The 13,521-nt window shown below is 34.7% G+C and overlaps 2 protein-coding genes and 1 long non-coding RNA gene across 3 annotated transcripts in view; 1 reads left to right on the forward strand and 2 right to left on the reverse strand.

The window, feature by feature from the left end:
• Window positions 1-13,521, forward strand: part of LOC310717408 — a 216,760-nt gene that overhangs the window by 182,818 nt on the left and 20,421 nt on the right. The gene's annotated exons all lie outside the window — the stretch shown is intronic.
• LOC310717381 (uncharacterized protein) overlaps window positions 1-13,521 on the reverse strand; it is a 40,465-nt gene that overhangs the window by 22,901 nt on the left and 4,043 nt on the right. Inside the window, exons 7-12 of the mRNA XM_083525313.1 lie at window positions 12,407-12,567; window positions 5,689-6,000; window positions 5,283-5,591; window positions 5,163-5,199; window positions 4,295-4,317; window positions 4,170-4,209 (exon numbers count right to left, since the gene is read on the reverse strand). Of these exons, the coding sequence (XP_083381439.1) occupies window positions 4,170-4,209; window positions 4,295-4,317; window positions 5,163-5,199; window positions 5,283-5,591; window positions 5,689-6,000; window positions 12,407-12,567 (882 nt within the window). The remainder of the gene's footprint in view (window positions 1-4,169; window positions 4,210-4,294; window positions 4,318-5,162; window positions 5,200-5,282; window positions 5,592-5,688; window positions 6,001-12,406; window positions 12,568-13,521) is intronic.
• LOC310717398 (polymeric immunoglobulin receptor-like) overlaps window positions 10,400-13,521 on the reverse strand; it is an 18,542-nt gene continuing 15,420 nt past the window's right edge. The window contains exon 7 of the mRNA XM_083525347.1: window positions 10,400-10,822. Coding sequence (XP_083381473.1) covers window positions 10,744-10,822 — 79 coding nt within the window. The 3' untranslated portion in view covers window positions 10,400-10,743. The remainder of the gene's footprint in view (window positions 10,823-13,521) is intronic.

Raw genomic sequence — 13,521 nt, forward strand, 5'->3', positions numbered from 1 at the left:
ACATAAAAGAAAAAGTGAGTAAGTAAAGCCTCATTAGTGACAGTGTTTTCCTTCACACTTACATACACACATAAGCTGGTAATTACTGCAATTACACTATCAGGCAAAAGACCTGGGATTGTAATGTACACGTGTTCCTAATAAAGTGGTCAGTAAGCTTTTATGACATGAGACATTAGTACTAGCAAGATAATATCTCATATACTGTTCAAAAGATTTAGTAACATGGTGCTGCACATTGAGCAGACATTCTTCTTTAAATAAATTAATAAATATAGTAAATCTGTGTAAATAAAATAGATCTTTCCTACTTACGTGTGTGTAGTGAGATGCTGAGTGGTTGTAGTTACTGCTGTAGTCACAACTAAGAAAAAAAAATAGTGTGAGTTTTATCTCATCATTAGTTAAAGTAGGGATCAGTGTGTGTGATGATACCTGGAGGTGGATCACGGACACTGATGTGAACAGGAACCTCCAGATCTCCTGCACTGCACCAGTACCAGCCACCATCACTCTTCTTCAGACCACTCATCTGCACACTGAATGAACTTTTCCCATCATCACTGATGGTCATTGCTGAATTATGGGATGTGTCAGTCCTCGTCACTGAGTTGCAGCTTCTGTCTCTGAATCTGCACCACTTCTTCTGTGTGTTCTGATACGCAGCGCTGTAGAGACACTGAACTGTGACGCTGCCTCCTTCATCACCACTCACTCTGCTCTCCCTCACAAACAGATCAGGATCTGAACATAAATATATAATCAGTTATGTATTATTAATCTTTATCAACATAAGAACACAATTAAATTCACTAATTACTTGCAGATTGAAACTTAATACCTGCTTTCACTGTGATATAAAGTTGTTTTATAACATCATGTGCAGGTCCTTCTATCTCTACAGCACACCAGTATGTTCCAGTGTTTCCTGTCTGGAGATCTTTCATAGTCACAGTAAAGAGACTCTCAGCTGGATTATCAGTTACTGTCACTTTCCCCTGTGTTTCATTGGCATACGCCTGAATTGTGCAGTAATTGTATGCTGAAGCAGCATCATAGCACCAGTATTTCTTATGATGTATATATTCACTATCATAAGGACATGGGATGGTAACAGATGCACGAGTTTGAAGACTTAACTGTCTGGATGCTGAGTGAGAAATGACAACATCTGCAATCAGAACAGAAAAACACTACTATTAATCAGTGACAATTACATATTTGATATTACAGATCTTTTTTCACATGACTTCAGTACTTTAGTCTTTTGTAGTATCAATGGTTTATTCTGTATTTGAATGTAACATAGGATAGAAAAGTGCATAAAAAATGTACTTACTTGAAATGAATGGAAAAATAAGGATAAAAACGCAGTTCATGTTAGAATTGTCCTAAAGTTGAAAATACTAAAAGGGGTCTTCGTTTTTGTGTCCTGCTTCTCTGTGATCTTGTTGGTTTGACTGTAGAAACTCGAGCATTTCCTCTTCCTGCTGCCCATACTATATGATCTAAAACCACAGCGTGCCTCAAGTTAGTGACTTTTTATGTCTTATTAATTTTAGTAGAATTAAAAACAAAAGCTGATGATTGAAAATGACCCAGAGGTTAGAAGGTTTACATCGTAGAGCTTTCGAGTTTTATTTATATTTTTTATTTATTTACGTCACTTTAAGGTTTGCATGACACTCAGAGCTAAAAATATCTCATTTACTCAGACATTTTTACATTGTTTATAAATAACTCTTCTGTCTTCCTAATGTGGTGCAATTTGTGGCTCTGTGAAAGACTGTGTTCCATCTTATTTTTTTTCTTTTCGTTTTTGTGACCTCTAATAACCAGCAGACACTTCGGCCTTCAAATATAACTTTCATGAACTTCCCTTTCTCTACAGCATTCTCTCTAGCACACACATCTTAAAAATGATTATTATTTATAAATATAATCATTATATACATATATTTAGGTTTTGACTGTGTCTCTTCCTTATAACATCTCAGGGAGTTTTTCAGTGCCACTATCACCACTGGCTTAATATTAAGAGATAAACTTATAGGAATTCATTTATGATGCCAAAATGTGTAGTTGCTTTCTTTTTAAATCCATGAAGCTGCTTTGGTACAATGTCTATTGGTAAATGTGCTATAGAAATACAGTTGAACTGAATTTATTTACATCTTAGAATATCTCATGTAGTTATTAAGCATGTCAGAAAAACAGAAACATGTTGGAGAATAACACAATCTTTATTACAGTTAATAAAACAATAACATACACATGTAGCATTTAGTGGTTAAATGTAATGGCCTAAAAAAATGCTCTTTATGCTGAAAAAAATTTAAAAAATTACCATTGACTGAGAATGTAATTTATGTGATAGATAGATAGATAGATAGATAGATAGATAGATAGATAGATAGATAGATAGATAGATAGATAGATAGATAGATAGATAGATAGATAGATACATAGATAGATAGATAGATAGATAGATAGATAGATAGATAGATAGATAGATAGATAGATAGATAGATAGAAAGAAATGAACATGTTGAATGTTCCAGCTTCTTAAATCTGCAGTTCCATCAAGATCACATTCTTCAGTCGTGTGCAATGCAGAACTGCACTGAATCTCTTAAACAAAAAAAAAACACAGCAGGTAACAATCACAATGTATTTTACAGCATATGCTTACTCACTTTTTCCACTTCCAGATTTTGTGCAGTTTCATAACAATGTTGATGGCTTTATATACTCTACATATTTAAATAAAATCAATATGTGGAATAAACATATGTATAGGGAACATTAAATTTACATATTATCAGCCATAACATTAATACCACTGACAGGTGAAGTGAATAATATTATCTCTTTACAGTGGCACCTTTCAAGAGGGAGGGTATAATAGGCAACGAGTGAATCAGGTCTTGAAGTTCTCAACTTTGAGAAAAGGGCCAAATTGTGGTTTCTAGATGACTTGGTCAGAGCATCTCCAATATATCATGTGTTACTTGGTGTTCCTGGTACAGTATGTACTAATTAGCTACTGTAGCACAAATTGCTGAAAAAGTTAATGCTGGCTATGATGGAAAGAACAGACAGTGCATCACACATTGCTGTGTATGGGGCTGCGTATTGCAGAGCGGCCAGAGTTCATAAACTCACTCTTGTCTACTGCCAAAAGCTCATACAGTGGGCACTGAGCAGTAGAACTACACCACTGACCAATGGAAGAAATTGTCCCAGTCTGATAAATCCTGATGTCTATTACATTGTGTGGACAGCGAGATGCATGTGTGCTGCTTGCCTGGGAAAGAAAGCAGCCCCCTGTGTAATGTTCTTCTAGGTAAACTCTGATATGGATATTATGATGAAACCTACAGTACCACCTACCTAAACACTGTTTAAGAAGAACTACACTCTCTCATGACTATTGTATTTCATAATTGCAATTGGTTTCTTTCAGCAGGATAACATGTCCTTCACTCTGCACAAACTGATCAATAATGGTTCATCAGATGATGATGACCAGAATCACCAGTAGCAGAAGAGGGGCCTCCAGAGAACAGTAGATCTGGGTCTCCATACTAGACACACATTTTTGGCACAAACTGGTTGAATCAATTACAGTGCAAAAGATTTATTCAATGGATTCATCAAAAATTCATTTATCTGGAACCAATTCAATCTACTGGTATGTTTCTGAGAGGTTAAGGAATATGAACAGACAGTAACCAGACCTCAAGTTCAACCTGCCGACCCTAAGGCTGAGAGGCTCTAGTGCTACCTGCTAGCGCCACCATGTGGTTTAAAGCACTTAGCAATTGCAATAAAGTAGAGCCATAATTTTAAACAAAGGGATTCCAGAGTAATTTATAGTTGCACATATAATGTGTAACTGTAAGAGTCTCCATTCCTTTAGGGCACTAAAGGAATATAAAATAAAAAAAAGTATATATATAATAAAAAATAATAAAAAAAAACGAAAAATAATTTCATTGAATTCCATCTCAGGAAAAATACAGGTAAAACTGACTTTCAAAAATTGGACACATGGTTCAAAACCTCGTAAATGAACTTCTAATTAGGCTCAAGTTTGACCAGATTTTGGCGCTAAAGCTTTGTCAGCACTTGGCCTAAATTTGTTCTGAATGGTTTTTGACACTCACGTGGTTTCATCAGTGTTAGAATCTGTAGTCTCAGATGCTGCTGTAGGTGAGAAGTTATAAAAATTAGAAATGTGTTAAGAGAAACAGTTACACTAAACTTCTCAGAAATGTAGAAATGATATTACCTGCACTGGGCTTCGAGACAGATCTATTTAAAACATAAAAGTAAAAGTACTGTAAGAAATTATGGTTTGACTACTTCAAATATTTGACTTCATATTATACATAAAATTCTGGTCAATCCAATCCCTTATAGATAGAAAATTGAGAATAAGACCTTAATACGACCTTAATAAACCTTTAAAATGCTCAACATCCAGTTCAGTGCTCTGATTCATGAACTGGGGAAGTAACTCAGACACACTTGTTTGTCTCTCAGCATTGTGTAAATGTGTAAATTAACGAATGTATGTAAAAGTATGTTTTAATGAATCTACAGGCCTGCATAAGATATGAAAAAGTTTCTACTAGCAAGAAAGTATCCTATGTAATAACATGGTATCATTGCTGCTAGATACTGCAGTTTCAGATCCTGATGTATGTGAGAATTTGATTTTTAATCAGAAATGTGTTAAGAAAAACAGTTTGCACGAATTTTCCTGAATATATATCTGATGTTATTGGAATTGTGCTTCAGTTCAGATCTGTACAAAATATACAGGAAAAAGTGAGTAAGTAAAGCCTCATTAGTGACAGTGTTTTCCTTCACACATACACATACATAAGCTGGTAATTACTGCAATTACACAATCAGGCAAAAGACCTGGGATTGTAATGTACACGTGTTCCTAATAAAGTGGTCAGTAAGCGTTTATGACATGAGACATTAGTACTAGCAAGATAATATCTCATATACTGTTCAAAAGATTCAGTAACATGGTGCTGCACATTGAGCAATTCAACATTCTTCTTTGAATAAATTAATAAATATTGAAAAACTGTAAATCTGCAGAGGAAAACAGTGTGTAAATAAAATAGATCTTTCCTACTTACGTGTGTGTAGTGAAATGCTGAGTGTTTGTAGTTACTGCTGAAGTCACAACTAAGAAAAAAAAATAGTGTGAGTTTTATCTCACCATTAGTTAAAGTAGGGATCAGTGTGTGTGATGATACCTGGAGGTGGATCACGGACACTGATGTGAACAGGAACCTCCAGATCTCCTGCACTGCACCAGTACCAGCCAAAAACACTCTTCTTCAGTCCACTCATCTGCACACTGAATGAACTTTTCCCATCATCACGAATGATTATTGCTGAATTCTGGGATGTGTCAGTCCTCGTTACTGAGTTGCAGCGTTTGTCTCTGAATCTGCACCACTTCTTCTGTGTGTTCTGATACGCAGCGCTGTAGAGACACTGAACTGTGACGCTGCCTCCTTCATCACCACTCACTCTGCTCTCCATTACAGACATATCAGGATCTGAACACAAAAATATAGTTAATTATGTCAAATTATTCTTTAGCAACATAAGAACACAATTAAATTCACTAATTATTTGCAGATTGTAACTTAATACCTGCTTTCACTGTGATATAAAGTTGTTCTGTAACATCTGACCAGAATATTCCTTCTATCTCTACAACACACCAGTACCCTCCAGTGTTTCCTGTCTGGAGATCTTTCATAGTCACAGTAAAGAGACTCTCAGATGGATTATCAGTTACTGTCACTTTCCCCTGTGTCTCGTTGGCATACGCCTGAATTGTGCAGTAATGGTATGCTGAAGCAGCATCATAGCACCAGTATTTCTTATGATGTAAATATTTCCTATCATAAGGACATGGGATGGTAACAGATGCTCCAGTTTGAAGACTTAACTGTCTGGATGCTGAGTGAGAAATGACAACATCTGCAATCAGAACAGAAAAACACTACTATTACTCAGTGACAATAAAATATTTGATATTACAGATCTTTTTTCACATGACTTCAGTACTTTAGTCTTTTGTAGTATCAATGGTTTATTCTGTATTTGAATGTAACATAGGATAGAAACGTGCATAAAAATGTACTTACTTGAAATGAAAAGAAAAATGAAAACGCAGCTCATGTTTGTTTTCAATTGTTCTGATCTTGAAAATATTAAGAGGGTTTTTTGTTTTTGTGTCCTGCTTCTCTGTGAACTTGTTGGTTTGACTGTAGAAACTCGAGCAGTTCCTCTTCCTGCTGCCCATACTATATGATCTAAAACCACAGCGTGCCTCAAGTTAGTGACTTTTTATGTCTTATTAGTTTGGGGAAAGTGAAAAACAAAAGCTGATGATTGAAAATGACCCAGAGGTTAGAAGGTTTACATCGTAGAGCTTTCGAGTTTTATTTCTATTTTTTATTTACTTATGTCACTTTAAGGTTTGCATGACACAGAGCCAAAAATATCTCATTTGCACAGACATTTTTTACATTATTTATAAATAACTCTTCTGTCTTCCTAATGGGACGCAATTTGTGGCTCTGTAAATGACTGTGTTCCATTTTCTTTCTTTTTTTTGTTTTTATGACCTCCAATAACCAGCAGACACTTCGGCCTTCAAATATAACTTTCATGAACTCTACTTCCCTTTCTCTACAGCATTCTCTCTAGCACACACATTAAAAATATTATTGTTTATAAATACATGTAGCACTCAATTTTTTTAAAATCGTCTAATGGCCTAAAAAATGCTCTTTATGCTGTGTGACAGAAAAATCACCATTGTAAATTATGTGATAGATAGATGTTAAAGATGTTAGCTTTCTGATTAGAAGGTCATAAACTCAAATCCCAGAAACACAAAGTTGCACATTCTGAGCCCTTAAGCACCCTCAACTGTTTAGTTGTATAAATGAGATAATTAAAAGTTGCTCTGGATAAGGAAGACTGACGAATTCTGTAAATGGATACATAAGTTTTATGTTGTGGATCATCCACTAGACACATTAATTCATCAGATTACAGTACATAATTCAACATTTACCATAATGAAAAGTACTTAAACAAAAATCAATAATAAAAATTGTTACATTATGAAATAATGATAATCCATAAATGTAATATTTCTGGTGATTAGTACTTAAATAGAGTAATTTGTGAAACACACTGCTAATGCACACAGACAAACACAGTCACAATACAAAATGATAGACTATTATTATAAGTAAAATATTAAATGGGGACAACAAATACAGAATTCATTAATATTCATTAGACACATTCATTTCAATCCTTGCATTTATACACAAATGTGATTAATATATAGGAACATATATAGGAATATATAGGATGCTAGATTATGGAATTGTTATTAGCAGTGAATTGGTTTTTTCTGAATAACTGAGCGTCATGTGACTATGATGTACGATGAACATGAACCCAGTAGAGATCCCTGAGGCACCACCCACAGTTTCCTTCCAGCCAAACAGTACATCAATCTCTAAAGAGAATAAATACAGTTGCTGAGTAAAAGGTTTGTCATTTTACTCTACATACAGTATTTGAGTGGGTTAAGATTATATACATATATTATTTATCTATCACACACCTTTTACTGGCAAACTACGCTGCTGTAGATGGTCTCACCTTCAACAACATTTGTAGACACCTAAAACAGGATACGAATAAAGAATAATAAGAGTCTCAATATTAAACCAGTCCCTGGCAGATTAATGAGGAAAGTGATTATTATAGATTTATACAATTCTAGATCTATAGCTGAGATTTTTCTGGAATACACTTCATTTAAAATAATTCACTCACAGTTTTACTTTTGGAAGCAATTTTTACAGAACTGTAGGTTACGTCATCGTTATCTTTTAATGCTGAAGACTGTGGATGTAAAAAAAAAAATACTTTATTAAATCTTTAATAATGAATACATGTTTATTTATATGAATTTATTTAATGTTAATAATAATAATAACAATCATTTGCAAATCAATGTTGAATTGGACCATTGAATTTCTGTGTTACCTTTGGCTTAGTCACAGTGCTGTATATAATGGGGTCTTCAGCTGTAAAAGTTGTCTGTTTCTCACACACACACACACACACACACACACACACACACACACACACACACACACACACACACACACACACCACATTGTATGATATTAATATTTACGTAATATGTAACTGTAATCCTAACCTGCGTAGACATAAGAATATTTTTGGGCTCTTTATTACATACACACTGCAGTTAAATAATTAGACTAGAACATTATAATACACAAACAACCATGCTGCATGCTTTATAATGAAGCCAAACCTGCTCCAAGCTCTTTTCTTTCGATGTATTTTTTCTTGACTTTTTCTTAACAATGGTGCTGTATGTTTCCTCACACTCTGCCTGAAAAAAAAAAATCATGACGATGGTAATGATGATGCCGATGGTGATGATGACAGGTCATTAAAGATGCTGAAGACACCAAAATAATGTTTTTACTTACTGCATGAACAGTGGTGTCACTGCTCCTCTCTCTGGTCTTGATTTGTTTCTCTGCTTCTGGCAGTAGAGAAGAAAGAAAGAAAACTTAATACATTTACTCTCTATCTCTTTACTCTTATTATAATAATAATAATAATAATAATAATAATAATAATAATAATAATAATAATAATAATAATAATAACCTCTGTGCCACCAGAAGGCACCCTCACCTAAAGCTTAGAGATATTTCATAAGTTGTTACTCTAATGTTCTCTACAGGCTACACAAAGCACATGATAAAATACACTGACTGTAAAGTCTAGACATTAAAACACCAAATAACATGATCCTACTGCTGCGAACGCAAAAAAAAGAAAGAAAAACACAAAAGGAATGACAGACCAGAGACACTTACTGCATTTCTTTCTTTTTAGGCAGATGCTGATGACCAGGATCACCAGTAACAATAAAAAGGCCACCATAGAACCATAGATCAGGGCCTCCACATTCTCACTATTGACACACAATAGTTAGCACAAACTGGCTGAATTAATTACAGTGCAAAATATTCATTCATTCATTCAATCAATAATTCATTCTTCAGCAGCAGCAAAATGATGCTACTGGCATGTCCCAGGTCAGGAAACAGGAACAGACATCAGGGGCTCTGAAGCTGTGCTGCACTAGAGCTCCCAGAGCACAGGGGTGGGCAAGTTTAAAGCTGTGCTTTAAAATTTAACAGACAGGCCAGGCCATTAGCATAAAAAGGGGTTAACTAATATAAATTATATATGAATCCTATTACATAAGAATTTAAGAAAAGTTTTATTCAATTTCAATGGGAACAGTGTTGCTGTTGACCCTTTTTTTGGCAGCACATCAAAGAATTAGTAAGAGAATTACTAGAACCAGGTCCTGTGGTCTGAGGAGACTAAGAAAAACATGTTTGGCTCAGATGGTGTCCAACATGTGTGGTGATGCCCTAGTGAGGAGTACCTAGAAAGCTGTGTCTGTCCTACAATCGGGCATGGTGGTGGTAGCATCATTGTCTGGGGCTGCATGAGTGCTGCTGGTACTGGGGAGCTGCGGTTCATTGAGGAAAACATGGATTCCAACATGTACTGTGACATTTTGAAGCAGAATATGATTCCCTCTTTTCAGAAACTGGGCCAAACAGCAGTTTTCCATCATAATAATGACCCCAAATACACCGCCAAAATATGACAACTGCCTTGCTGAGGATGCTGAAGGTGAGGGTGATGGAATATGTCTCCAGACCTGAACCCTATTGAGCACCTGTGGGGCATCCTCAAGTGGAAGGTGAACAAGCGTTATGTGTCTAACATCCAGCTGCTCTGTGATGTCATTATGTAGGAGTGGATCCCAGCAACAACTTGTGTGTCTCTAGTGAATTCCATGCCCAGGAGGATTAGGGCACTTTGGACACTGTTTTGACATGTTATATATAATTATTAGTAGATGCCCCAAAGTTTTATTATTTAGAAAGTAACCAATAATTTGTGACAAATATTTTATATTCAGATGCATATTTAACTATGAATGTACTATACATTAGATTTAAATCTGACCAAATAACGGCTCCGAAGCTTTGGCAGCACTGGTCTACATTTGTTCAGAATGTTTTTAGACACTCACGTGGTTTTATGACCGCTAGAATCTGCAGTCTGGTTTGTTGCTGTGGGTGAGAAATAGTTAAAATTAGAAATGTGTTTAAAAGAACAGTTACACTCATTTTCGCAGAAATGTACAGCTTAAATTACCTGTGCTGGACATCAAGACAGATCTGTTTAAAACATAAAAGAAAGTAAAGCCTCATTACTTACATTGTTTTCCTTCATACATATTCATAAGATTTTGGTGATTACAATCCCTTTATTTATCTGTGTAATTGCAGTAATAAACAGGTGAACAGGTTTTCCTTTAAAAAAGTGATCTCAATAAATTAATAAATATAGAAAATCTGTAAAACAGCAGAGCACATCATTGTCTAAAGAGTTCAACATGTTCTTCAATAAGTGTTTAGCACTCACGTGGTTTCATCGCTGCTGGAAACTGCAGTTTGAGATGCTGTGAAGGGTGAGAAATGATTTAAAATTAGAAACGTGTTAAGAAGAACAGTTAAGAAGAACAGTTAAGAAGAACAGTTAAGAAGAACAGTTAAGAAGAACAGCACTACTAAAACATACACATCTGATTCTACCTGAATTGTGCTTCGAGACAGATCTGTTCAACACATGAAAGAAAAGGTCAGAATATCCAGTATATCCAATATCCAATATCCAATATCCAGAATATACAATCTTCCTAGTCTTTCACCTGATTTCATTAAGAAGCAGGTGATCTTGAGGAGGTGTAGGAGGAATAAATGAGTCAGTAAGCTCTTTTATTTCCATGTAAAATAAATACTATAAGATAATTTCTTGTGTACTGATACAAAGATTCAGTAACAGGGTGTTGCACATTGAGCACACATTATTCTTTATCTAAATTAATAAACATAGAAAATCTGTAAATATGCAGAGGAAAACAGAATGTATAAACAAAATGAATTTCTTTTCTACTTACGTAGTGACATGGTGAGTGGTTGTAGACACTACTGTAGTCACAACTAAGAGAAAGAAAAAAATCTGTGTGATTTTTATCTGATTAATCGGCCTACAGAGAGGTGGTGTTTCATCAACAACCTCACCCTCAATGCCATAAAGACTAAAGAGCTCATCTATCTATCTATCTATCTATCTATCTATCTATCTATCTATCTATCTATCTATCTATCTATCTATCTATCTATCTATCTATCTATCTATCTATCTATCTATCTATCTATCTATCTCATCATTAGTTAAAGTAGGGATCAGTGTTTGTGATGATACCTGGAGGTGGATCATGGACACTGATGTGAACAGGAACCTCCAGATCTCCTGCACTGCACCAGTACCAGCCAAAAACACTCTTCTTCAGTCCACTCATCTGCACACTCAATGAACTTTTCCCATCATCACGAATGATTATTGCTGAATTATGGGATGTGTCAGTCCTCGTTACTGAGTTGCAGCGTCTGTCTCTGAATCTGCACCACTTCTTCTGTGTGTTCTGATACGCAGCGCTGTAGAGACACTGAACTGTGACGCTGCCTCCTTCATCACCACTCACACTGCTCTCCCTCACAGACAGATCAGGAGCTGAACACAAAAATATAGTTAATTATGTATTATTAATATTTATCAACATAAGAACACTGTTTAATTTAGTAATTATTTGCAGATTGTAACTTAATACCTGCTTTCACTGTGATATAAAGGTATTCTGTAACATCATATGCAGGTCCTTCTATCTCTACAGCACACCAGTACCCTCCAGTGTTTCCTGTCTGGAGATCTTTCATAGTCACAGTAAAGAGACTCTCAGCTGGATTATCAGTTACTGTCACTTTCCCCTGTGTCTCGTTGGCATACGCCTGAATTTTGCAGTAATTGTATGCTCCAGCAGCATCATAGCACCAGTATTTCTTATGATGTATATATTTCCTATCATAAGGACATGGGATGGTAACAGATGCTCCAGTTTGAAGACTTAACTGTCTGTATGCTGACTGAGAAATGACAACATCTGCAATCAGAACAGAAAAACACTACTATTATTTAATAGTGACAATAAACAATAAACTACTTATAAACTACTTAACAATACAAGATATTACTGATCTATGATACATTATTTCAGTACTTTAGGGTTTTGATGTAGAAATGGTTTATTCTGTATATAAATGTAAAATAGGATAGAAGAGTGCATGAGAAATGTACTTACTTGAGATGATCAGAATATAAATGAAAAAGCAGCTCATGTTAAAATTGTTCTGATGTTGAAAAGAATTGAGAGGTTTTCTTGCGTCCTGCTTCTCTGTGAACTTGTTACTGTGTCTGTAGAAACTCAAGCAGTTCCTCTTCCTGCAACTCACACTATATGGTCTAAAACCACAGTGTGTCTTAAGTTAGTGACTGTTTTTTATATTTTCATTCCAGTAAAAAAAAGTGTAAAAGACAACGGAACAAGTTATTTAGCTGCTATAACAGGAACAAACGTCATTCAATGTCTTGCAATTCAGACTAGTAGTATATACAGTAGAGTTTTTACTAGTTCTTTAGTACTCTGAACACCGAAATATGTCTGTATATTTTCAGTCTCTTAGACATAAAAGAAGGACTGTTTTTACTTATTTAGATGTGCATTTTAAATGCTTTCTAATTACTGGTCATATTTTTTTAATGATTTATTTATAAATGGGGGAAAAAATATAGCTTAGTAAATTTTTGCCAGATTTTATATTTCATACTAATATATCTCATATAAATGTAGTAGTAGTAATAATAATAATAATAATAATAATAATAATAATAATAATAATAATAATAATAATTACACCAACAATAATAACAACAATAATAATATTACTAATAAATATTTGTATAATTATGATTACTACTACTATTATATCTTTGCCACCAGAGGGAACCCTAACATTTATTTGGTTCTCTCTGAAAACTGAATGCTGAATCAGCACTTTAGCAGCAGTACGTACACCAATATTACTTATGTTACGTATATTTCCTATAATAATGATGGGATGGTGACAGATGCTCCAGTTTTAAGACTTAAATCTCTAAATGCTGACTTAGAAGGGTCTCGAAATGTAAAATAAGAAAAAAGAGCAGCTGTTTGCTCAATATTTAGTAATTGGCAAGATGTGAAAGTGACTTCCTGTCTTTACTTGTTGTAGTGTAGTCTGTTTTTATTATGCAATTAGTTCGAGTTGTTTTTTTTTTTTCTCGACTTTAAAATAAAACTTAGAGGCAAGTCTGTAATACTAGTGGGTTTTTCTTTTCTTTATTATAGCAGCAGATCTCTGTAAAACGTTGTGCTAT

Source organism: Silurus aristotelis, assembly GCF_946808225.1.
Source record: "Silurus aristotelis genome assembly, chromosome: 22".
Taxonomy (NCBI): domain Eukaryota; kingdom Metazoa; phylum Chordata; class Actinopteri; order Siluriformes; family Siluridae; genus Silurus; species Silurus aristotelis.